This window comes from Castor canadensis, chromosome 14 (assembly GCF_047511655.1).
Source record: "Castor canadensis chromosome 14, mCasCan1.hap1v2, whole genome shotgun sequence".
Taxonomy (NCBI): domain Eukaryota; kingdom Metazoa; phylum Chordata; class Mammalia; order Rodentia; family Castoridae; genus Castor; species Castor canadensis.
Window position 1 is genome coordinate 69378748 of NC_133399.1, and position 27778 is coordinate 69406525.

General features: G+C 31.9%; 1 protein-coding gene across 2 annotated transcripts in view; it reads right to left on the reverse strand.

Moving 5' to 3' along the window:
• Sgcz (sarcoglycan zeta) overlaps nt 1–27778 on the reverse strand; it is a 1041297-nt gene that overhangs the window by 151349 nt on the left and 862170 nt on the right. For both annotated transcript variants that reach the window (XM_074054729.1, XM_074054730.1), the window contains exon 3: nt 16895–16996. In XM_074054729.1, coding sequence (XP_073910830.1) covers nt 16895–16996 — 102 coding nt within the window. The remainder of the gene's footprint in view (nt 1–16894; nt 16997–27778) is intronic.

The window sequence follows — 27778 nt, forward strand, 5'->3', positions numbered from 1 at the left end:
ACCAGAATCTTATTCCTATATATTTACTCTGATTAAGTCACTTAACTGCTCAAAACCCATTTAGTAGTTCATATTTTTTATCCAGTAAAAATCTACACTGCTGAATCTAGTTTGCAGAGACAAGTAACATGACCTCAAACTTCCTTTTACATTCCTGTCTTGTTTGTTCTTCCTGTAACCACCTGCTCAAGCTCTCCATTAATCTAGCATGCTATTTGTCTGACTAGCATCATACAAGAGTCACATAAAAGGCCATTAACTCCACGATGCATTTCATAACTTTTATCTGGACTAATTTGTGAAATAAAGTATCGTAAATATAAGAGAAAATAAAGCTGCTATATCTTCAAGCATATGTTGGAATTCATATCTAGACGGAATTTAATATCTCAATTTACCCTCAAATTAGCTAAAAGAAAAGGACATAATAGGTACCATTATATAAGGGGAAATAGTCATAGCTAAAATTAAATGAGATAAATAGCATAAACAGACAAAGCAGATTACTTTAAATATAAAATATATTTTTTCAATAATCTGACATGCAGTAAAATATCAAGATTAGAAACTCTAAATATTACAAAGGAATTATATTAATCTAAATATCAATATTATCACTGGGCATGATGGAATAGGTCTTCAGTACCAGCACTCAGGGAGCTGAAGCAGGATGATCTCAAGTTCAAGGTCAGGGTGGGCTACTAGTGAGACCTTGTCACCAAAAATAACCAACAAGCTTATAAGCTTATATATATGCATATACATATATATATATATGTGCTATAAGTCATCTGATAAACTCTACTCATATAGAATACCAAATATTGCTTCAATGAATGAGTCAATAGATTCATAGAAGTACCAAACTGAAATTACTTGATGCAAATAAATATTTTTGCCACAAATGAATGACTCCATAAACTTTCAGTGAAGCATAATATATCAATTGTGACATCCTGAAACATCTGTCATCTGGTTTGTCAGTGGAAATAATGGATAGTCAATTACATTAAGTAACAAAATATCAATCAATATGATACTTTTACTCTAAAAATAAAGAGCAAGACATTTTTTTGTTTTTTTTAACCTTCATTTTATTTTTTTTTCTTTTATTATTCATATGTGCATACAAGGCTTGGGTCATTTCTCCTCCCTGCCCCCACCCCCTCCCTTACCACCCACTCCACCCCCTTCCTCTCTCCCCTACCCCCTCAATACCCAGCAGAAACTATTTTGCCCTTATTTCTAATTTTGTTGTAGAGAGAGTATAAGCCATAATAGGAAGGAACAAGGGTTTTGCTGGTTGAGATAAGGATAGCTATACAGAGAGTTGACTCACATTAATTTCCTGTGCGTGTGTGTTACCTTCTAGGTTAATTCTTTTTGATCTAACCTTTTCTCTAGTTCCTGGTCCCCTTCTCCTATTGGCCTCAGTTGCTTTTAAGGTATCTGCTTTAGTTTCTCTGCTATAAGGGCAACAACTGCTAGCTAATTTTTTAGGTGTCTTACCTATCCTCACCCCTCCTTTGTGTGAAGAACAAGACTTCATGTTCATTTCATTATTGATTCAATCATTTTTAGTAGCTCTAATAATGTTAGGGTCTATAAAATAAACACATTTCTAAGATAGTATATACTTCTAAGATAGAATTATACTTCAATTCTCATTTATTATTCACACAGCCTGCTTTTAGTGTTTTTCTGAATTACCAAAATAAAAGTTATGATGTTATGATTCATACAGTCTGTCATATTTTTTTAAATGGGCTTTTCACTCATGAAAAGGAATAATAAAATCACAGGGTCACCTATTAATGATGAGATAACCTCATATTCAGAAGAAAATGATGAAGAAATTTCTACAACTAACAAAACTGTATGTATAGTTATATTTATGATTTATATACACACCTATATGATATATATTATATATATATATCACACATGATATGATATATATTATATATATCACAGTTACTTTACATTACATAGGCATGGTAATATATCCTTTTTCTTATAATTTATATTAACTTCTAAAAACATTGTCAAACTATCTAGTATATATTTCATCTAGCCACAATTTAAAATTTTAACTCTATAAAATGGAAATTTACACTATTTGATGATAATTTTGGAAATGACTATACTCTAGCAATAAGACTATGCTTGAAATAGAATCAAAAGTGAATCAAGATTCAGAGGTTTGCTGAAAATTTAGGATTACAGACTGTAGTGATTAAATGAAAACCTGTAATAATAATTTTTTGGTGGTGGTACTGGGGGTTGAGCTCAGGATCTTGTGCTTGTTAGGCAGATGTTCTATCACTTCAATCATGCCACTACTCTCATTGCATTCACTGAATCTCGTATTGAGACCAGCAGTATATGTAATGTATTCAATATTATATCATAATTGAGGCTGCCTTACTGTGTAAAGATTCTAGATAAAATTGATTGGACACATAACACATTAACTACTACATATTTCAATGTACTATAAAGCCAAGCTATAAATCTTTAGAGGTCAATCAATGTCAAAAAATAATCTACCAATATTATTACCATTAGAACAACATAGTAACACACATTCAAAGAGACAATTTCTAGCATGAAAGAGGCCCTGTTTATCATGGTAATATCACAAAAATTACATTTGTTTATATTATCCAATATTTCTAATACTTACATCGCTTATTTTAAATTTCAGGAATGATTCAGTATTCCCAAGAGTTCTGAAAAAACTCAACAAGTAGGTTTTCCATATCTTCAAAGTTCTGCTATAAATGTTCAATAATAACAGAGTAGGGATTATATCTAGTTTTAATTTTAAAAATAGAAGTTATCCTACTAAGTTTAATTAACAAATATTCATTTCTCTTCATCCCAATATATATGTCACAATCAAACCTTCAGAGAAAGTGTAATTGATAAACTACAAAATTAAAAAAATTAAATCAGGAAATTCTGATCATCCTAGTGGTATCTTGGGAAGCTGGTGAAAATTCCTGTATCACTGTCAGCCCCTTTACATCCTAAGTTTACTACTTCTTCTGTCAGGAGGTAGGTAGGATTTCCCCATTGTTTTAATCTTGTCTCATCTCATCACTTGCATACACTTCTGCAACATTAGCAAACTTGGCAAAGGCAAAGGGTTAAGAACAACCTGGGCATGGAGGCTTGCTTATTCTTGCTGCTTGGGATAAATTTTGTTGCCACATGGAGTATCATCTCAAACATCATAAGCAACCTAGATACATATGCGAGAACATTCTAGATTATCTAGCTCCAGGTAAGTTTGCACAAATAAGGAAACCTGCATACCTTATGAACAATGTTGGACAAAATAATAAATGTTTGTGTTTTAAGCCATTAAGATTTGGGGGAAAAGCATATCTTTTTTATTACAGCAAAATCTGGCTTATTTAGTCTTTATCTACTGCTTTTGGGCAATTGAACTATTTTCATAACTTTCATAACAATAAAAGAAGTATGCAAACTCAGTGTGAGTAAAGCCCGACATTAAGATGGCATAAAATTCTTGACTAATCAAAAATAGAATTTTCTATACTTTCCCATAGAAACAATGTAGTTGTGCTTTACTTTCCAAAATTCTGAAGTAATGTACAATTCTAGATGTTTGATTACTTATTTACCTGGTTAAAAATTATTTCATATAAAATGTAAAGCATTGGGGTACAAAAGAATTATTCTTTTCAGCAACAGCATTTAATCAGTTGAATGATTTCCTGGTGTCCCGCTGATAAAAGTCTGTTATCTGACATAGTCAGAAATATATTGCTTCTGTCTTCCTGGTTCAGTTTTTGATGATCAAGAGAGAAAACCATTTTGGTAGAAATATAGAAAGTTGAGTGAAACACAGTGTGAGATGCTGATGGCAAATCACAGAGAAATGATGAGGGCAAAAAAGGACATGGTATTACATAGGCACAGATTTTTTTTTAAAGGAGAGAAAGCACTAAATATGATCAATAACCATTTGCTTTACTTACAGTAAGTTTCTATTGTTCTACTTCATGACAAAATTGAAATATGACATATTGTAGTATTATATCCAATGCAACTTAGAAAAAGAGTGGAAGAGAATGAAAATGGTAAAAACAATGTATATTAATAAATAGCTTTTTGTACTCTATAGCATTAAAAGATAAGAAGAAAATAATACTTCATATCAGATTGTGTTAGCAATTCACTTCACAATTAGTCCCCAGAAATGAAATGACACTAATTATATCTAAAATACATTGGAAGAGTAATATATGCACTAATTTGCATGTCAAGAAATAAGAAAAAGATAGAGAAATTAATTTAACTTAAATAACTTTCAGAAAAAAAGAAATATTGCTAAAATAGCTTTTAATTAAGATAACTGAGAGTATCTGTAAGGCTAGAGCAGTATATATCACACATATTTAAAAATATTTAAAAATGTGATATTTAATTAATTTGTTTTCTTATTTTTCAGTCATTCAACTTTCAAATTTAATACTTTTGTAATCTGCTTAATGATTGGTGTCATGTAACTCAGTTTTAGAGTGGTGTCAGGGTAAAAGAGACTATTTAGCAGGACAAAGTAAATTTTAATCTTTCATGACCTTGTATGTACATGTCTGAAAATCCATGAAAAGAACTGAATACATAATTCTTTTTCTGCCCCTACTCTGTGTTCTAGGACCTGAAAATACCTCCTGTACTTCTTACCTTTTCTTTCCCTCTCCCCACTCATTTTCCTTCACTAAATTGTGTGTATTGACCCAAACTTTCTTCAGCAAAACTGAAAGGTTCTGCAACTAAGAAGGAAGAAAGATCAAATCGTAAGACAATCTCCGGCCCAGAAGGCCAGGTCTCTGTATTGAATTATAGTTTTGTCCTATGACATCTTACACTTTGATAGAACCGTTTTAAAAACTCAAAATGTCTAAATGGTGCTCTTTTTCCATATTTAATTTCATTATCTAATATAAAATTCTATTAATAAAACAGTGATAGTTTCCATCCATTTTTATTGGAAAATACACAAACTTGTGTAAACACACAGATAGAAGGAATTTTTGGTGGTTGTTCATGAAATAGGGGGAGAATAAAAAAGAAGATTGGCAGGAGACCATCAATGACTTAGCAATAAAGTGAAATGATTTTAAATAATAGGGTGTCTAATATTTCATTTTAAATTGTTTACACATTTCTACATGAACACTACAACTTCTGAAAATATTAGGTGCTTATAAAATTAAAAATCATGAATTAAAATGGTAAGAATGTAATAAAATCCAGTAAGTGATAAGGCCATATTTATGTAGATGTCATGACCAAGGATACAATTTTCACATGATGTAGTGGGAAAATGTATAATTCAGTTGTGACAGAAAATTGGAGCTAGAAGTTATATAACATAAGTTCCCTTGATATCCTCAGGAATTTTATGGCATAATGGGACCATCCATATGATACAGAACAAGACTTAAACTTCTTACATCTCTGAAAAGCAAAGTAATCAGAAGTAATACATTGCTTCCTTGTATTAGATGTATTCCACATAGCTTTTTTTTTATTATTTTATTTTTATTTTTATTTTTTTCTTAGTTCTTTTTTTTTTTCTTTTATTATTCATATGTTCATACAAGGCTTGGTTCATTTCTCCCCCCTGCCCCCACCCCCTCCCTTACCACCCACTCCACCCCCTCCCTCTTCCCCCCACCCCCTCAATACCCAGCAGAAACTATTTTGCCCTTATTTCTAATTTTGTTGTAGAGAGAGTATAAGCAATAATAGGAAGGAACAAGGGTTTTTGCTGGTTGAGATAAGGATAGCTATACAGGGAGTTGACTCACATTGATTTCCTGTGCGTGGGTGTTACCTTCTAGGTTAATTCTTTTTGATCTAACCTTATCTCTAGCTCCTGGTCCCCTTTTCCTATTGGCCTCAGTTGCTGGAGTTAGTAGGTATAGGTAAGAACTTTCTCAATGAAACCCCAGCAGCACAGCAACTAAGAGAAAGCATAGATAAATGGGACCTCATAAAGCTAAAAAGCTTCTGTTCATCAAAAGAAATGGTCTCCACATAGCTTTTTAATAAACCTCAAACTATATCAAATGTATATATTTTCTTTTCTTGGTCACTGGGCTTATAAATTTGAGATGAAATTGCTTATTTTTTCACAAATGTGCTGACCCAAATCTAGTTCTGATTTCTAGGAGACTGTTTACTATTTCAAATAAGATTTCACTTGCTATACAGAGAGAAAACTAATATGAAGCTACGATACCCTAAATCCTTCGATTAACTTACTAATGCTAGTCAAAGGAAAGTCTGAAAGATGAAATCAAGATTTTAATAAAAGACATGACTTAAGATGAGCTAAAACATATGATGAAATTGTGGGAGAAGTACTGATCTTTTTTTTAAAACTAAACATAGATCTGCCATATGATCAGCAATACCACTCCTCGGGACATACCCCAAGGGATACAACTCAGGTTATTACAAAGGCACCTGCACACTCTGTGAATAGTGCTGTTTATTGCAGCACTATTCACAGCAGTCAAGCTATGGAAACAGCCAAGATGCCCCACTACCGATGAATGGATTAAGAAAATGTGCTATTTATACATAATGGAATTTTATTCAGCCACAAAGAAGAATGAAATTTTGTTATTCGCAAGTAAATGGTTGTAACTGTAGAACATCATCTTAAATGAAGTTAGGCAAGCTTAGAAGGCCAAAATTGCATGTCCTCCCTCATATGCAGATTATAGACCTAAAACAAATGCAGTAATATTATTGGACATGGGTCATACACTAAGGGGAGAATGTGCATGGGAGGAATAGGGAAAGGAAAGGAAACCTAAAACTTGAATGTGGTTAATGTGCTCACTGAAGAAGAATGAATATAGTAATCTTAAACTCGGCAAAGGCCATTATGGGAAAGGGACTAGGAAGTAGTGAAGGGGTCTGGCAGAGATGAACCAAGGTGTGTTGCAATACACATGTACATGGAAGCAATGCTAGGAATCTTTCTGTATAGTTACCTTTATCTCAAACTACCAAAAATGCTATGTTCCTCTTATTATTTCTTATGTTTTCTCCTCAACAAAATTGGAAAGAAGGTAGAACAGGTCTGCCCAGCAGTGGAGGTGGGGTGGTTGAGGGGGTGAGTTGGCCTAAACAATGTAAACACATGAGTAAATGTCAAAAAAATATAAAATAAAAAAGTACATTTTCAAATATGAAAAAAAGAAGTATTGATGGTATTTATGATCAAGGTTCTGTTTCAACAGCTCTGCCAAGTATACAGTGAAAAAAAGCATAGAAAGACTTTAGAGATGTAGGTCAAAGCCAGTCTTTTCCAGCTATAATGCAAGCCTTCCAAAGGTATTACTGATACCTGCCATGCAGAGGGAAGATCTCTATGTCCCTGTGCTATTGTTGCTCTTGCTTTCCTCTAAGATTTGGTTTGAAGAAACAATCGCACATTACAGAATTAAGAAACATCTATTAAGCCATAATAATATTTTAGTTCAATGTAATTAAGAGGAATGGATTTTAGTATTAAGGGAGCCGCTTGCTATTTTTGGAAAGTTACATGTCTTCATGCCTTAATATTGTGTCATTTGATAAAATTTTTGTTACTCTATGCCTCAAAAAGAGCACATAAAACCTCAACCCAAAATAATTGGAAAGAATGAAGAACTTCTTGAGTTAATGAACTATATGATATTTTTATACAAATCTATTTTACTAATTTCAAACCTTGTAGACAAAATAAATGGAAGCTGATGTAAGCACTTTAGAGTTTCATTGATGTGAGAATACATACATTAAACATTTTAAAAAATATTTCACCTTGACTATTTAAATCTGATATTTAAAATATTTTCAATGTTAAAAGTGAAATGCTTAGAAGGAATAACATTTCACACCAATACAACAATATTGCATAGCTTATAAATTTTAAGTGTATTTTGTGGAATGTTCCAATTTTGTGGAGTTCAGGACTGAATTTATCCTACTGATAAGCATTTCTGACATATCACCTAATTTACTTGTTAAACAAGCTCTACCTTGCAATAAAATTGTGTGAATTTTTAATTCAAATTAATAAATTAATATTATCCCATCATAACTGACTAGTCTTTCTCTATAATTCAGTGAGAGATGTTTTTACCATGACTTTGTGGCATAGATGAATGTGTATGATGCCCCTTCAATAGTTCTTACCTACCTAATAGTATTTTCACATTTCTTTATAAATTTAACTTTTTACTTAGGTGTGAGGTGTTCTCAATCTATCCATTTGTTTAGCCAATACCCTCTCCCCACTCTGTAGACTTTTAGTATTCTATGCAATGTGCTGTAACAAGACTGACAAACATTATCCCTTAATTTTTAAGTAAAGAAAGGACAGTAGTGATTGAGAAGTTGCAAAAAGGCAGAGATTCAGGCTACAGTTATTCTTCAGCATCTCAAACTTAAGAATACATTTGAAATTTGAGCCTCTAGAAAACAATATCCTTCTGTGTTCCCATGGAAACTTTTCCCTTATACAATTGCTTAAATCAAACCAAACTGGTCTAATCACCGCTTCCTGATCCATGCTTTTGAAAACCATTTTATTGTTTACAAAATCAACAAGTTTTTAAATTCAAATACCAACTACTCTTCAAAGCCCAGTTCAAATTCTTTCACACAAGCTTGATTTATGAACAGTGATTTAGAGTAGACCTGATTTCAAATCAAAATGTCATTGCAACTGTTCCTATGTTTAGTTCTCAGGCCTGATTCTAAGGACAAGAAAATTTAAAGATAAAAAAAATATGTTAACAAATAAAAGCAATCTCTTCACACACCAATGTAATGGATCCAAAACTATTACACACCATTCATTTATCTTCTATGAAAATTATCTCAATTAAGTTACTATTCACTGATATTTGGATATTGGAGATATATATATATATATATAATGAAAATTAAAAACCAGGCAGATGGGAGAATCAATCCCAGCTACTTGGGAGGTGGAGAAAGAAAGATGAGGAGTTTGAGGGCAGCCAGGGAAAAGGTATTGAGATAGTGAGTTCCTAGTTCAAAAACAAAAACACAAAAGGTCAAAAGTGCTTGGTGTGTTGGCTGGAGTGGTATTAGAACACTTATCTCAAATGAATCTCTAGCACTGTGAAAAAAAAAAGCTTAAAAATTTCACTGGGTACCTAATACCTAACATCTACAAGGCACAGTTATAGGCAGTGATCTACAAAAGATTGTTGCTCTATGGAAATTATACTTTTCTTTTGAAGTTCAAATAAAGTGTTTATATTCTCCACTACAGAATCCATTACACCTGCGATACCTGAAAGAATTGCTTATTGCAAATTTAGTGAATGTGCTATCTAAGTAGCTATTAGTTAGGGTCATGTTTATTTAAACTGTTAATCAAGCCTATTACAGTGCTGAAACAATTACTTATGAATTTATTTAATTTTGAGACAGGATCTCCCTACATATCTCAGGCTAGCCTCTCACTCACTCCTGCCTCCACCACCTACTCCTGGCTAAAACAATTATTTATACATATATACATAGGCAAGCATATGTGTGTGTATATACACATATATGTTTGTATATACACATATATATGCATACCTATGTAGTTGAATCAGAACAGGATGTGCTTGGCTACAATATATTAAATTAGAAAATTTCAGTGTATCACATGCTACAAACTATAATAGGTTTCTAACTGTAGTTCAAACTCAATAAATGGTTGAAGACCTCTGAGCTAAGGTATATGGTGTTAATACATTTCTGATATTAAAGCTTTGTATTTTTTTTCAGTGTATCCCTTTCTTTTCCATGACTAGGAAGATTCTGAATTGCAAGAGTAAGTGCATGCACATGTGAATATGTGAGTTTAAGGAAGTGAAGAAATGAACTAGTTGAAAAATAATTTCTTTCATCTCTTTTATGAGAAATGATCCTGACTACTCTCTAAAATCCTTTACACTAGATAGTGGCATTAAATATAATGTAAGTTCATTTTTTTATCCAAATCAAGACACATTCTTATATAGCTTAAGTATCTATTTAACAACAAACTCCATTGTATGGATTTCAAAAAGACTATTGTAGAGACAGTCCAGAGGGTTTCTGGGGACATTAATAATAGTAGAAGTCTAAAGAAATTCCATTCATCTTCCTGCTAATATTTCCTGATTTAGGGAGTTCACAGTAGTTGAGAACATGCACAGCTATGAAAACTTGACCAACCTGAATTTGTATGCATGCCCCATAAATTTTTTTCTTGTATTACAAAGGAAGGGTATAGAACTCCTTTGAGACACATTCTTTTTTCTCATCTGCAAAATAAGGATACTCATTTCTACTTTATATGAGGTATTGTGATAATTAGCTAAGAATGCATACCTGGACTTTTACATAGAAGTTAATAGATGAGAAGTTCTTAGTAATTGGTAGCAGGAAGTAACACTGAATTAATAGATATACAAAGATTAATTATTTCTCTGACCCTAGGATGAATAACCCCTGACACTGAATTATATTGTTATGTTAGACTACTTTAAGACATTTAAAGTTGTGTAATGTTGACTAGCATCTCAATTTCAGTCTTTGTTTAATAATCCGCTCTTTCAAGTTCTCTGAAATGGGTTGACATTCACAAAAGTCTGATTCTGTACCAAGCAGCAACCTGATCTATGGTGTGCTTCCCTTTCATTCTAAGTGTGCTGTAGCATTATCTCATATCTTTTTTGGAGAGATGTAGTTATAGGACTAAATTGTTGCCTGTGTGCAGATATGTTTGTATGTTTTATTGGAAGGAGAAAGGTGAAAAACTACAGTAAACTTTAAGTATTTGTTTATAAAATCAACTAAGATGATGAGGGAATCTTATCTTCTTATAAGCCTTCGCTTTTGTCTGAGAGATACCAGCGAAAGACAATAGCAAAATCTCTAGAAAAAATCTGCAGAAAGAAGAATTCTCTTAGGAGGCTCCCTAAAATTTCTTTTTTTTAAAGTCCAAGAAATATTGTACCTGTTTACATACATTTGTATAAGTATTAGCACTATCAAAACTCTCAGTTTAATGAGGTTTTCTTATGATGGATAGTAATGCTATTTGTTTCTCTCATTTATTAAGACAAGGCCCAATGTACTCAAGCTATTCCCATACTTTCTTCTCTTGCATGGATTTGCATAGGACTATATACTATGGTTTAATGTTTCCTCCAAAACTCAAATTTTAATTGGCTTTGTGACAGTATTAAAAAGTTTATGGGGACACCACAATTGTGAACAGAATAAAGTTATTATCACAAGAGTGGGCTTGTTATAAAAAGGAGAGTGTGGCTCCCTTCTCTGCCTCTCCCCCTCTCCCTTCCTCCCTTCCTCCCTTTCTCTTCCTCTCTGTCTGTCTGTCTGTCTCTCTCTGTCTCTCTCTCTCTCTCTCTCTCCAGTGTTAGTATGTTGTTGGCTTCAGTGTTTACATCAGTGGACATGTGGGTGAGTTCAAAGATAACAGTGAGTCAGTTAAAAGTTACATGTAAATAAATACTCATATTCATGTTTATTCTTACATGCTTTCCTCTTCTTTTAGTGGATCAAAATAGAGATGTCTGACTATAGGAATATTAAAAATATTTTGTAATATGAGTAAATACTATCATCTCCATATTCACTACTAATATCTTTTGACCTCCACTCCACACAGAGTCCTCTACAAAGATGCTTAGATGATTTATTCATGTCATTTGGTAAATATAACAGAAGAGGCCAAAGTTCATCATCAAAATTGAAAAACTCAAAGTGCTATCATTTCTCATGCTGTCAGACAGAATGTGAATATTTGCTACACATTAGCTAAACTATGCTACAAGGAAGAAAAGGAGGCAAGTTGATAACACTAGAAAAGCCACCAAGAGTGGAACATTACATATGGCACTGATGAATTCTGCAGAGTCAGCAAAGACCACCAATTAAAATTGTCCATGTGGATGGCAGAAATAATTTAGGAACATGTCAGACTTTCAGAAGCAGAGAACAGTCACAGCAATCCACAAATCAGAATCTCTCCAGTGAGAAAAACAAAATAGCTACATAGTAATATAGTATATATTTTATGCTTTAGAATTAAATACATGTGAATATTCATATATTCATATATTTTTGTTAACCTATATTTCGATTGTAGTAAACAACCTTATAAAACAAAACAGGAGATTGTAGTATTAAGGAAAATTCTGAGAATCTAAACATCATTGCACATAAAACATATAAATTAGAGAAAAGGCAATTTTCACATGGAGAAAACTAATCTTGTACATGAAAGAAAGACTTTAGATGATAGTTAGTTATATTTAAAGAGAAATATACTGAATTTAGAATAACTAGAGTAATTATAATAGTTGAAATGAACAAACTTGGGGACAAGGCATATTGATTCAAACCTGTAATCCTATCGACTCAGAAGCAAAGATTGGGAAGATTGTAGTTTGAGGCCACTCAGGGCAAAAGGTAAGCAATATACTGTCTCAACAAATCAGATTTATACGGCACTAGTAGTACTGAGATTTACTAGAGAAATGTTTTCATAAATCTGAGGAAAGGGAATGAACTATTAGTAGTATTTCCAGAAAATATAAAAAGCAATAATCAGATACTCTAAGCATCACATATTTTGATGATTCAAAAACAAAGAAAAGTAATTATCCTTGAAGTACAAGTAACCAAGGCATGATGTGAATGTTGAACTGAGGATGTGCAAAAGAAGGCTGCTGATGAGTCCAGTCCCTGTTTATATGTAGAATTAAGACCAAAGTGCCCAGGAAATTAAAGTCACAGAACAGAATGTAAATATTATGAATTCTGACAAAGTTCCAATGATATAATTATCAAAAACTGGAAAGTGAAGATGGATGAGGACAGTTTTCAGCAAAGCTAATCACCTCAAATTACACTGCAGGGAATCAGCAAATGCTGCTGAAAGTAAAACATGAAGCTAATTGGCCAGCTTCCCAATGGTGCTCACAATATTTTATTCTTAACTAAAAAGAAAAGTTTAGAGAAAACAGTCTTGGTGTGGAGATATATTTAAGTTTAGCAATTTTCCAATTTATTTCAGATTTTTCATCTATTAAATTGTGTATATTAATTATGAATATCACACGCACCTCCATACTTTATATATACTCTACCATTTTATTTGTGCAGAAATATAGATATTTAACTGTGATTATGGTGACCAGTTATTTCTCTCAATGTATAGGTTTTTAGAATGATTTCTGTTCTTTAAAATTTGAATGTAAAGGCAGTACTGGTGAAATTCTAAATGTCATCTATATCAAACATCTAAATGTAAAGAGATAATGATAATAATGATGATGGTTTCTGATGGAAAACCTCAGATGCCTATTTGTGTGAACTGGTTTGTTTGGGAGGCAGAAAGCTGCATAGAGAAGATTTTGTGTCCCTAAAAGAGACAAGTAAGGAAATCAGCATGTGGCATAAGCAAAAAGACACTTACTGTGCTAATTAGCACTATGCTTTGTGTCACAACTCTATAAAGAAAAACTGAACATATGATGTGTAAAAGTAGTTGCAACCAGGGACTGAATTAACATCACATATCTGAAGCCAAGTGTAATGGATAAAAGAGAGAGAGCAAGACCTTGCTCACACTCTGCTAACACAGGAGTCCTGAGTACTCAAGTCTTCCTTGCCTTGCTACGCAGTACTGGGATGGAATCGTCTGGCAGTAGTTCCTTGGGCACAATTATCACAAGTATCAAAGGAATGTTGGGATTGGTGGCAGGTGAGGTAGCAACTTAACTAAGGATTCTTCAGTGGGGAAAAAGAATAAAACAAGAGGGCACATAGTCTCAGATGAAGACCTAATAGAGTTCCAGAAAACTATGTGAGTCGTGTTTTGCTGGCAACAATCAATGTAATGCAAATAACTTAACCCATTAATACCTGGGACTCCATTTGAATTTTAAAATTCTGGTGGATTACCTATCTTAATTTCCTGATATTCAAAGATTTTGGTCTAATGTTAGATCATATTCCTTTAGGATTGATACAGAATGTAATCATTTAGGTAAAGTAACCCAAATTCCACATCCTTCTATTTTTCCTATCTGAAAGACATTGGCATTTTACTTTGCAAATATCCAGTAATTCCTCTGTGAAAATGATATTATTAATTATGAAAGGTGCATTGAGTTTCAAGATATTTTCAGGGTAGACTAGACCATAGATTATTAGGTTAGGTGACAAGATGTGTGTTTGTGGGCAGATGGATTTTCTGCCTAGTAGGAATCACTTTTGTCTGTGTAGGATTGAATACCTTCATAACCGGAAAGTAACTTTTAATAGGAATACTATGTCAGAGTTGAATACTGACTAAATATAAAGAAAGCAATAGTCTAATATTAATGGAGGGGAAATGCACACACAAATCAAAGTTGTACAAAGTAATGTGTTTCTCAGCTTAATTGAATCTAAGTACCTTTGAATTTAATACATGTCCTTATTAACTGCATACTACAGGAACTTTGCAATTTTACCATAAAAATTTCAATACATAAAAATGTATAGAAAGACTGTTATATATTTATCTGAATTTTTAATTCAAAACTCATTTCTAATACTATTGGTGAATTTTTGTGTTTTTTCTAAGAGCTAAGTATTTTGGTAAGTTTATACCAAACTCACTTTACCAATTAGAAAATGAAGCCTAGGATAACTTGTGGCTGACTTTTTCAAGCAATGAAACCAATAAGCTATATTGCAAAGATAAGTAATTTCACATATTCATGGGCAAGTGAATCATAAGGGGAAAATTGCTCATAAAATATGTATTGCTGTTTAGCTTAGATATATATTTTGCAATATATATATATATATGTGAAAATTTTCCAAGGAATAAATGAATCTCTTTCTAATTCTTATTATGTATTCTAAGCCAGATTTCCTATGTGACCATTGATGCTCCTGTCTTTTATACTTCTCTGTGTTTCCTAGCTAGTGGGAGACAAAAAATAATGAAAGACGTAGGAAGGACAGACAACACACTGGTGTTGTGAAAGAGAGTTTATCATTCTCAATCAATGCAGTAAGTTTTAGAAATGCTCATGAACTTGGGATAAGCTTTCTCAGGCAGAAAGATAAGTCACCCATCTGCCATCACCTCACACTTTAATGCTATAAAATTTGTGAGCTCTATCTTTTTTGGGCCACAGATAGAATCAATAATCATTCTAGGACACCTGTTGTTATACTCTTAAAAATGTCCCAGCGTAGGGGATAAATTTTGCAAACCTCCCACTGGCAGAAGGATTCACAATCTTTCTTTAAGTTCTGTTCCCAGACAGACACTGCAAATTGGCTTAAATGACTTTACAGGTAAATCTTTACTGTCATTTGCAGTACATTTTCTGCCTATGATTCCTCTTGCTCTCTTGCTAGTTTATGTGATTTCATGATTTACATACATAAGATTTTATTTCATCAAAGACTAAAGTATTTAATACCACCAAATACAAGAAGAACAAATGAATATCTGTGAGTAGTAGTGACTTCCAGTCAAGGAAAGACACTAATATATGCAAGCATGCTCTTTATTTAAGTTTTCACAGAAACAAAGTAATGTAAAAACTAAACAACCTTTTCTGTTGGTACTTGAGTTTGACCTTAGGGCCTTGTGCTTGGTAGGAAGGACTCTACCAAACAATTTTTTAAAATTTAATAATTTTTTGAGTTTAATCATGTAAGGTCATGTGTCCATATATTACTCTATTGTGTTATATCTAACAAAAATAAATCTGTAGAATAAAGTGGTATCAAAATAAAATTTCCAGTATACAGAGTGCAGTCAATGTAGTATATTAGTGAAGCTCTATATTATGCATACTATAAAAATGAGTTCATATAATTATCCATTTTAAAAATTTTATGAAAATCAGTCTTTAGTTCTCATTTCATTTTGATATTAAGTGACAAATAGATTTGAACGTTGTTAACCAAATTATTTGTCACTGTACAATTGATTTACTAAAGTACCATATTGATTATATTAAATATGATTTTGATTTAAAGTAGTTTAAATATTTATGAAAAAAGATAATATTTAATAACTTTAATATAACAAGTTTTCCACTATTTCTGTCCTAACAAATTTGTTTCCACACATATACACATAACCAAGAAGGATGTCTTAAAGATTTGAAAGATTTGAATAAATTTGATAATGATAAAATAGTTACTACCTTCAGATTTAAAATGCCCTTAAGTCAAGATATACAATGACTAATGTACAACCTTGATTTTTAGCATGCTGCTAAATGATAGAGTACATATAGTATCCACTCATGTACACTCAAGGGGTAACCTTTCTGCCTTACTTTAAATAATGTATATTCAAAAATGAATTTAATTTCTTAATTAAATCTCCTTTTCATCACTTGTAGAAAATGTATACTCATTGAAGCTGAAAAGATGTGTATAATACATAAAAATGAAATTATTAATTCCTCAGTGCTTTTTTGCAAAAAATATTTGATATATAACATACTCCATTGGAAATTATTATAACTGTGTAATTTTAATTTCCAATGAAAATAAAGGAACAAATTTTAGAGATAAACAAAACTAATACTGCCCTTCAGTTCAAAATGTTCTCTGATTTTCCAGGTTGATACTAACCATCACTATTTATTAATTGCTTCATTGTTTCATATTCTTCAAATAAGACTTTAGCTTAATGAAACTAAAAACAGGGTGATAAGGAGAGTCTGTCCTCCTATTTCAAGGTAAAACATAAGCTCTAAATTATCTTTTACAGTAAGCCAAAGCCAGTGTCACATACCTTTCGGGAATGAATTTCTTTCACATACAATGGAAGTAGAAACTCAGATATACCTTCAAGTCGGATTCCCTTCTTGGTGACTCTCAGATTTCCCATACCATCCTACAAGCAATGAAATATAGTTCACTTTTAGGTTAATTAGAGAATGAGTATATGGCCATAATTGTTTTAGGCCTAAATTGAAAAAACAGTGAGCTCAAATCAGTGATGATTTACGGAAAACAGAGATCAAATCCACTTTGTGAATGACTGAGGCACTGTGCACACACAGAGGGCTCTAGTTAGCATGAGTGGGAAACACAATTATAATGGACTTGATGTTTTTTCCTACTCTGTCAGAAACTAGACTAGAATGCACCTTGATGTTCTTCATGCATTAGTTCAACTCTGTGAGGTGTAATGATACTTGTTACTTGACTTGGAAAAAAATTTGTGAAGATATCTAATAATATTGTTATAAATATGCAAATAAATCTGTAGTATTATAATAGTGTCATTTATATAACAATTTAAAAAACAAATTAATGATTGATATTAGAAAACAATGTGTTCCAGCATTAAAATGATGAGTTAAACACATGTTCTATCCTTTAGAAAACAATAGTCTTTATAGAGGATAAGACAAATATACGAATAATATTGAAGTGACAGAATAAGTAAAAGCAAAACCCTATTCCAAATATTACAAAGGAGATTCATGTCTGATAAGAGAGTAAGCCATTTTTCATAGAAGTAACTATGATATAGACCTTGAAATTGTGAAATTTCAACAGGAGATTTCCGTTGAGGTTGGAACAAAATGAAAATATTGTTAATATTTTGGAAAGAGAATATCATTTCTTCTGGCTAATGTATGGCTTTCCTACCTGAGAAAATTGAGGGAGAAAACAATTGGGAATATGTTTGGGGCCAGAGAAAGAAAAGCCATGAATGCAAAACCATGGACTCTGTATTTAAATCAGTTTTCAAGAGAAGAAATGCAGAAAGCATCTAAATGGCTCCAGTGACTTGAAATCATTAGTGTTAAGCTACAAATAGGTTAATCTGGCAGAAATACTGTGTAGGGCTGATGGAGTCAGTAAAAACACACAAGTTGATAATAAGTGAGAGAAATGTGATGGAAGAAAAATTTACAGTCTTGGTGACTAATTTTATCTGGCAGCAATGAGAAGAGGAATATTTAGTTTCACAACTCTGGACAAATAAGGAAAAGTAGTGATTTTTTTGATGGAATAGTAAAACTTACAGATTTGATGCCAGGTAAAATTTAGCTCTAGACTTTCTAACTTTGATATATCTTTTTAGAATTCATATCTATGTATATATCTGTATGCATATCTATGTAACTATATCTATCTGTCTTCTATCTATCTATCTATCATCTATCTATCTGTCATCTATCTATTTTAATCTACAAATCTATATAAAGTGGGTAGAGAGTGCGTCGTTGCTCTCTACTTTAATCTATCATGTGGAAAGATAAAAGCAGGGAGAAACTCCTTGATAATGATTCATTCATTGAGTTGGGAAGTGGTGACTTATGCTGGGGAAGTTAGGATCAGTATATGAGGAAAGCCAGGACAGTATGAAAACCACAACTTCCACTCCTTGTCCTTCTTCCCAAACCAAAGAAAATGTGGTGGTGTAAGCTCAATGAATAGAAAATATCAGCATAGAAAATGATAAATGTAGCAAAGTTTTGGAGAAAAGAGGAATAAAGAGACACAGATTATGAAGTGGTAAGTCTTAGTCTTTTCATGGAAGGCAAAAATAGATTCTTGGTGAATTAAACTTGAAATAGAACAGAATCAGTTTTTTGAAGCAAGTGAAGGAGTGTAAACTGCTACCAGAAATATATAGTAAGGAACCTGCCTAAAATAAATAAATATGACAATTTCAAGCAGCACTAGAGACTTATTTTGATGAGACAAGTAGAGTTTTGTTAGAATGATAACACAGCCTGGTTTCTCTGAGACAGGCTTGGTTTACAAAAGTTTTATCAGGTCTTTGTTCAGTTTCAAAAGTAAAAAATATCTCTGATTTAGACATTAAATGACATGACTGTCATTTACTGCCACTAATTAGTGTGGTTTTGGAACACTATACCAATCAATGAAACAGCAACAGTCAGAATTCACAATGAGATAGACTCCAAATAAGGAAGATAGTGATAATGATGTGACATTCTAAAACTGAAAAAAAGTCACCCTGAATGGCTGTAGATTATTGTTTTTCTCATCAGGTAGTGACAAGCAAACAGCAGTGTATGGCTTCAAAAATAGAAAACAGTCAGAGAATGGCAATGGTGTTACATTAATGACAATATTCACTAGTAGATAAGAAATTCTGAAAAATAGTAAGAAAAGTTATCCTAAGAAAATGGAAGTTTGGATATTGAGATTTTGAAGGTGGGAGAATTTCCAGACACAAAGACACCTAAGGAAGATTCAAGTAGTGGTTATAGAGGTAGGATACAGGCAGAATTCCATGGGATTCAGGAACCAAGAATACTACAATATTTAATGTGATACTGGGCTTGAGTTTTATTTTAAACTCTGAGGAAATCTCTTGAGCAAATCTAACACAGTGACTTCAAGAAGGAACTGTTATGCAAAGTTCCCTATTGAGTTTCTACAGAAATATGTACTGTCTTTGTCTCATGGCAAGAGAAACAAGTTCTATCACAAATATACCTTGGCTTTATTAGAAATAAGAAAGAATGGTATTGTTTATTTTATATACTATTTAATATTGGGAAGCTTTAAGTCTTAGATAAGCAAATTTTCTTTTTCTATTTTGTACATAACATATGCCTTCATATATGTACATATATATTTACATTTCATTTTAAATGAAATAGAATTGCCCTGCTTAAATATAGGAAATATAAGGCTATACTTATAATATTGTGCTATGAATCTAACCCTCTCTAACTTGTAGCTATTTTCTCTTCCTTTTATTTCTTCACTCTTATGGGACAAAAACAGAATCAATTTTTCATTTTTTATGTTATGTGAATAGAGTTATAAAATGCATAAAAGCCTATAATACATATTTTGTAGATAATTAATGTGAACTTCACACTTATATATTAAGTCCACTGACAATTTATGAGATAAGGAAATAATATGGTTTTCCTTCTACAGAATCATGAGGAAAAGATTTTTATTCTCTATCACTATAGCTTCCCGATTTACTCTCTTTTTGGTATTCTAAATATCTGAAAGATAGAAAATAATTCCTGGATTTTCTATTAAGGATGACATTGCCAATGCACCAGAAAATATAGAATGTAATGTACCTATGTCCCAAGTTCCTATCTTGGTCTGTCAGTTGCTACTTATAAAAGTGGACCAGTTAACTAATCTCTGTGCTTGAAATTTTGCCAACTATAAAAGGAATAACAACACAACTTATTTTTTGCTGAAAGGATTGCATGAGGATGTAGATTAGACACTAAAAATAGTGTCTAATTTATGTAGATTACTCAACAGTTTTGATTATTAAGATTTTAAGTGTTTTAGTTTTTGTTTCAGGCATTATTATTAAATTCATGTTTTTTTTATCAGATGTATTATCATGAGGTTGCAAAAAGACATGTACCGTTTAGGTTGATTAAGACATGTACCATTTCTTTACTTGAAAAAACACAGTATAGTGTTATTTTGAATGGGAATGTGGAATTAGACATCTTGATGTTGAACTGATTTAACTGTTGACTTTCACGTGCTATTTAGTCTACCTAAACATAAATACATTTTCTGTAAATGTCTAAATATGACAGCACTTTTCATATGAATGTTTTAGTAATTTAATGACACAATATATGGATTGCTTAGTACTGGACATAGTGTATTTTAATAACACTCTATTGAACATTATGTTATTGGACATTAATATTTTAAAATCAATTGATATTTAATTGGTTTCTAATCCATACTTTCTTTAGTGAAGTACTCTCATTTTAACTTTTTCCATTATATTCCTAATGGCACTGTGACAGCTCAAGGCCACTTCCTCTGCAGCCTGGCAATCACCTCCTAACCACTAGTTGCACTATTATCTTCTTATAAAACTTCTTATACTTTCTCAAAAAACTCAGAACATCACCTTAGGCTCTCCATTCAGATTCATGTTCTCCATTTTGATTATAGATGATCCATTGTGTGCTTTCTAGATGATCAATTGTGATTGCATTTTCATGTCAAACAATCTTTTTTACCCAGTTCCCTTCTTCAGAACGATCTTCAGAATGATTTCAAGTCCCTGTAAGTGTTTCAGGAAAATTCTTTGTTTTTCAAGATTTTGGCTCTTTATTCATTGTCTCAGTTACTGTGAGCTTCCATTGAAATGTTCTGCCAACATTTCCTCATAGAAAAGTTCTGCTTTGCCATATAAATTTCTTGATCTATGCATTTTACTTCTTTGAACTGATTCACCTCTATCACCTCAAAATACTCTTACCCATTACTCAGGACCTAGTCCAAAGAATGACATTATCAATATCTTAGTCAGAAACAACATTTCTCTTTTCTTTATTCCCAAAACAGTATATTCACATTTCTTATAAAATTTATATTCTGATCCTAATTTATTTAATTGCATACATATCTTAATCTCTTCTTAAATTTATGGTCAATTTTGCTTATGTCTCACTCTTTCTTGCCATAGTTCTTTCAGCAGTGAATTTTAAAATTACGTGGTCTGTAAATCCTTGACTACTGAGTTGATTTTTATAATGTAGCTCTTTACATAAAAAATGTAAAACAAAAAATTAAATTGATACCTTTGTTAAATCATCTGAAAAAAACTATGAAAAAACTGACCTTTTGCATAATTTTAATGTATTTGATTTTTTGCACATACTAGAGGATTATTGCCATAGATATCATTTTAAATTGAATATTCATATCCAGATCTTTGTAATGATCTGTTCCTTATTTCCTTTGTCTTCCATGTTTTTAATGTCTTTGAGTCACCTGGTAATGGAGGTTGCTAAATGATAGTTACCTTCAAGATTTAAGGCAGTCCTTAACAATGAAATCCATTTTTCAGAGCAATGAACATGATGATAGACAAGAAAAAAAAAAGTGCCCATCAAAAATATAGAAACCTGATGTATTAATCGTAAAAAAGACTTTCAAAGATGTTTGAGGGAACCCATTAGCCATAAGAAGCTTAAATACTGATATTAGAAAATTGCAGGTAGGATCACAGTCATCTAATATATGGAGTAAAAAACTGGATGTGCTCCATGAATCCTATGAAATTATAAGTGAGTAACCATTTATAATCAGCCAAAAGTACGCTGCAACTTATCACATAAACAATAAAATTGCAAAATTTTATTATCAGTGGAGCATTATTTGTAAGTATACATGTATACATGTATATGAAAATTTCACAAAAATAATGGTGACCAGATAATAGCTATTCCATCCAGCAAAAATATTTAGATTGAAGAAATATTTTGTATATAATATTCTTGACAAATATGATATTCTTAAATATATAGTACAGTATTTTGTATATAATATTCTATAATATTGAGGAAATATTTTCTGTATAATACTTTTTTATAAATAATAATTTGTATATAATATTCTTTTTGGAAAACAAAAATTTTTTCCGACAGGGACTCAATGGAAATAACTATAAGAAAAAAATATTTGTGTGGCTCAGTCTACTATTAATTATGAAATGCAATTTTAATGCATCATTCTTCTTTGATTAAAAGTTGAGCTTATACCCTGGGAATGAAATCAGTGATTGTGAGAGAAGAAAGAAACTTGTTATAGAAGGACTGTTTAGAGAAAAAAATAGAGTTATTAAAAATAAATTTTTATTAATAGTAAATGGGAATAATTGCCAAGAATATCAGAAATTCAGTTTAAGAAAAATATTAAGTAATTAGGAACAATAATGCTATGCACCCTGAGGGTTGTCATCTGTGGAATAAGTGGCTTCCATATGTTGATATTTTAGCAAAGGCATAAAATCTAAAGGTTGCTTACATGCTTATCTTTTCCAAATGGGTTTAATAAAATATGAGAATTATAACAGGTCAATAATAAAAGAGCTCCACTTTCAAATCAATTTAGGAAACAATTCTATGATATATTCCCACTCAGAGATTCACAATATACATTAGCATATTAAACACTCTGAGATATGTGGTGTAAAGAAACACATTTCTTTTGTTAATATAGACTTCCCCAAACACTTTGTCCAATGGATCCTCTGCTTACACACCCATCTTTCCAAGTAGGTTAAATAATGTGCTTTTAAATAGACTGGAAATACTTGGTTGATGAAGACAATTACAGGAAGTTATACTGTTCAGCAAGAAAGCTCAAAAAGAGTTGACTGAAAAATTGGTATCTCCCATGTTTATTGAGAGCCTACACATAGTACCATTAAATTATTTTATAATATGGCTTCCAAGTCATCCTTAAACATTGGAAAGAATATTTTGAACACTGCTAGAAATTTATTCTATTTCATGGATGTCAATTATTGTCAGTAAAAAGAGGGAGAGAAAATAAAACTGAGCATGGTTCTGGTTTTTGCATATATTTATTAGTTATTATAATTTAGTGCTTAAAAGGAGTTTCACCACTTGCCTGTAAGTTAATTTGTATAATAATGAAGACTATCAGGACTCACTTACTGGGGTCTTATAATGTAGTGAACCTACATTTTTTATTTCCATTGTTGCCAAGATTGGCAGACATTCCTTTAGGTAAATTCAGCTCTTACCACGTCATTGCATATTTTGTTGTCCCCATCCTTCTAATCCTTCGTACTACTTAGATTATCTCTGCTCTAACCTTTTAAATGGCAATTCCAGTATATCTTACCGAAAGCACCTTGTATCTTCTTTTTATGAGCAACAGGATCATATCCTTCCTTCAAGAGCCTTATCAGGGTTTGGTGAGTCTATATCCTTTTTGTGTCAGCCTTTGATTATACAGTTTATAAGCTTAGACCAGGCATATGCCATATATTTTTGCTTATCATTGATATCAAATTACATTTTATGCCCCATGTTTATATTTTAAGTTCTAGAAAAGGCCCTCAACACCTTAATGTCCATTGTTTCCATGTATATTACAGATATTCCACACTAAGGATGTCCTTAATAAGCTGAGTGTCTTGCAGCTTGAAATGCCCCATATATTTTGCTTCACAAATTGAGAGGTATGATTACCTGAATCTTCTTCATCTGAAATTAAAACTAAAGTTAAAATATAGTGCAGAAATATTTAGTTGTACCCTCATTTTTTGCACTGATATTGTTTAATTCAGTTTTGTTTTATACTTTGAACCTACTGTATATCAGTTCCATAAATGTTCTCATTGTCATAAATGTAGCCAATTAAACTATTTTCTTGAATTGGAGACACTCATCATTTTATAAAGCAAGTAATATTGCAAGGAAAACTTATTCAAAATGCTTTTTATATTCAGAAGCATATTCCTATAAGTTATGACCCAATACAATAGTAGTCTTATTGTTTCACTAAAATTACCATAAGATGGCCTAATTATTCTTTGTGAAATAGACTGCTTCTCTTCTACTTACATGTTTATTAAAATGTATTACAATTCATCATTACTTGAGTACTTGCTCCCTTTGGTTTGACGTCACTGAGAGTAAGTGTATGCTTTCCTTGTCTTTTTTTTATCTCTAGCGTGTATCAAAATGACATGTACATAAAACACATGCATTTCATAGTACTTTATTAGCATCAACTGAGGTAAAAATGAGTTTTTCGAATAAACAAAAGTAATTAGGGTGTCTGTGATACAGTAGCTCATAGACTACTGGAGATTAGTTACAAAACCTGTGATAAAGAAATAATCTAAAAAATTATATTGGAAAATAAAATGATTTTTATTATAGTAAAAATATATACATAAGGCACAATTTGCCATTTTAACCATTTTTAAATCTGCAGCTCAGTGGCACTGAGTTTATCCACATTGTTGAGCAGCCATCAGAACTACTCGTCTCCAGAAATTTTCATCACCCCAACCTTCAACAATGTACTTATTAAATAATGACTCATCAACACTCTCCCCGAACCACACCTAGTAGCTACTATTTCTATCTCTATGAATTTGAATTTTCCAGGTCTTTCAAATGAGCACAATCTAATGCCATTTTTTATTTTGTGTATGATTTTTTTTCTTAGCATAATGTCATCATACTTATTCAGGTTGTAGCATATGTCAGAATTTTCTTCCTGTTTAAGGCTAAACAACATTCCATTATAAGAATTACCATTCTTTGAGTATCTGCTAATCTGAAAATTATTACTTTGGTTGCCTCCACCTTGGGAATACTGTGAATAATGCTGCTATAGGCATGGATGTCCAAAAATCTGTTTGAGAGCCTGCTTTCAATTCTTTTGGGCATAAACCAAAGATCAGACTTGCTGTATCATATGATAATTTTATATTGAGAAATTACTTACTATTTTCACAAGAGGCTGCACCATTTTACATCTCTATCAGTGATGCACAAGAGTTCCACTTTCTTCACATCCTGGCTCCTGGTTCACACTTGTTATTTTTTGTATGTTTTGTTATATAAAAATAGTCACCTGAATAGGTGTGAAGTAGCATAATATAGTTTTGAAGTATCAAGATTTAAAGGACCAAGATTCTGAAAGAAGAAATGCTTACATTTTAAGTTTTGATTCACTCACTCGCTCTTTTCCTAATGCACTTGCCAACTTAAACAGCTAAAGCAAGACAAGAGACAGAGGCTAAGAAGCTGGTATGGAATGAGTAAGAAGTAGATATGACAGCAATGTTCCCTGTAACTTTATGATCTTGGGAGGCAAACTTTAAATTCCAGGTCTGTCAGGGCAATCAGGAATGGTAGAATAAAATCACAGGGAAAATGTAAGTGAATCAAAGTAAAGTTTAGACTCTGTAGAGTATTTTCCTCATGTCATTTAGGGGATATTGGGTTCCCCAGGGAGAGCTAAGAAGCTGAACTATAAAAACATCTGAGAATTTTCTGAAGTTAGCTAATTCCATTGGGAAAAAAAGATATATAGAAAGGGGAACAATTAATAATGTTCATCTGGGAACCATAGAGATTTATGTTGTAGAGAGGATACACAAGAGTCAGTGGAGACTCACATTATCTGCATCCAAGTGACCAGTCATCTCTCACCTTGGCTTTTGTTGAGTACTTAGCACAGAGAACTCTTCTTTAGGCAAAGGTTTCATTATGTGGAGACTTTCCAACTTTTTAGACACCAGGTTTAGAATTCTTCAAAAATATCAGTCATACCAAGCATTAGTACCAAAAAGGGGAAAAACTGTAAATGGGCAAAAGGGTGTTTGGGGGTTAAGATAAGGATCCATAAGAATTGTGATTTAGATATTCAAGAAAATAGAACAGAACAGAACATTTCATCAAGGAATTGCAGTCAAACAAGTGAGAAGCAAGTGGAAGAATCTTATTGACATCTCTTGATTCTAAATGCTCTGCTTAACATTGTAAATTATGCCTGTTGCCATCCAAAGCAGCTTCTTTGTTGGATTTTTCAGAAGTTTTACTTCCATTTCTCAATTCCTTAGAACATCTTACAAATGAGAAAATGTTTCAAAACTAGCATAGACTTACATCCTACATATCTCAATGTTTAATATCACTGGTATCACTGGAAAGAAAATAACTATTGATGCCTCAGGAAATCCATATTCTAGACTCAATTCCACTTCTTCCTAGTATGTAACTGGATCAAAGCTCTTTGAAGCACAAGTTATTTTACTTATTAATTAATTGGTAGAAGTAAAAGATCTCCCAGGTAAAATCTCATTGCTGTTCTTCAAACAATCTATATCATTATACATTTTTCAAAACCCATATTCATAGTAAATAGATAATATGTATGCTATGGATTTCAGTTATTAATTTTGCTTCAATACTGACTCATCAAAGAATACAATTATACCATACTGATTGAAGATGTTAATAATAGGGGAGATGGTTTGGAAGAGGGATATATATATATGTGTGTGTTTATATATATATAAAGCTTCTAAACATTCTGCTTATTTCTCTATATACTTAAAATTGCTCAAAAGTACATTAAAGAAAAATTCTATTGCAATAATTTAATATCTTTGAGATCAAAATTTAAATAGGGAGAATCTATTTCTGAGGAGAAAACAAGTTATGGAATCTATATTCTTTTGCCTTGAGTTGTGTAACTTAGTAAAATTCTGAGATTAGAATTTGATGGAAAGAACTATTTACAAATGAGAGAGTATCAAGTGGACTGGCAAAATGAATGCAGTTACTACTTTAAACCATTGAGATACATAACTCATTCTATGAGAAATATTTTAAATATCCACATGTCAAACATGCATAGGGAATAAATCTTTTCTCAGCACATAATATAACATCACACAGGAAGTTGTGCATGGAAAATTAAAAGTAAGATACAAAATATACTTTCATATATTTAATATTGTGATTAATGATCTAGAAAAAAGCAAAATTTTATCCTCTTCTGTGACATCTGTGTGTGTGTGTGTGTGTGTGTGTCTGCCTCTTTCTGTAGGCATGTGACTTTAAAACTAAGATAAAGTTTAAGTTGTTTCATTTTTCCTCTTCTATCTTATAAGCATTCTGATTAAATGCTATTGTTAATATTTGATTATATCTTTGTAAATATGTCTTCCATTCAGTTTATTTCTTTACTTTTCATAATAAGAGCTTATCTTATCACCTGAACAAGAGAACTAATGCATCTGTCCTTAATCAGTGATAGAGAATATTAGCCCTAGTTACTAGCCAGAGGCTCTAATTTCCTATTAAAATCCAGCTGAGAGCTATTACATTTTTCTAAATAA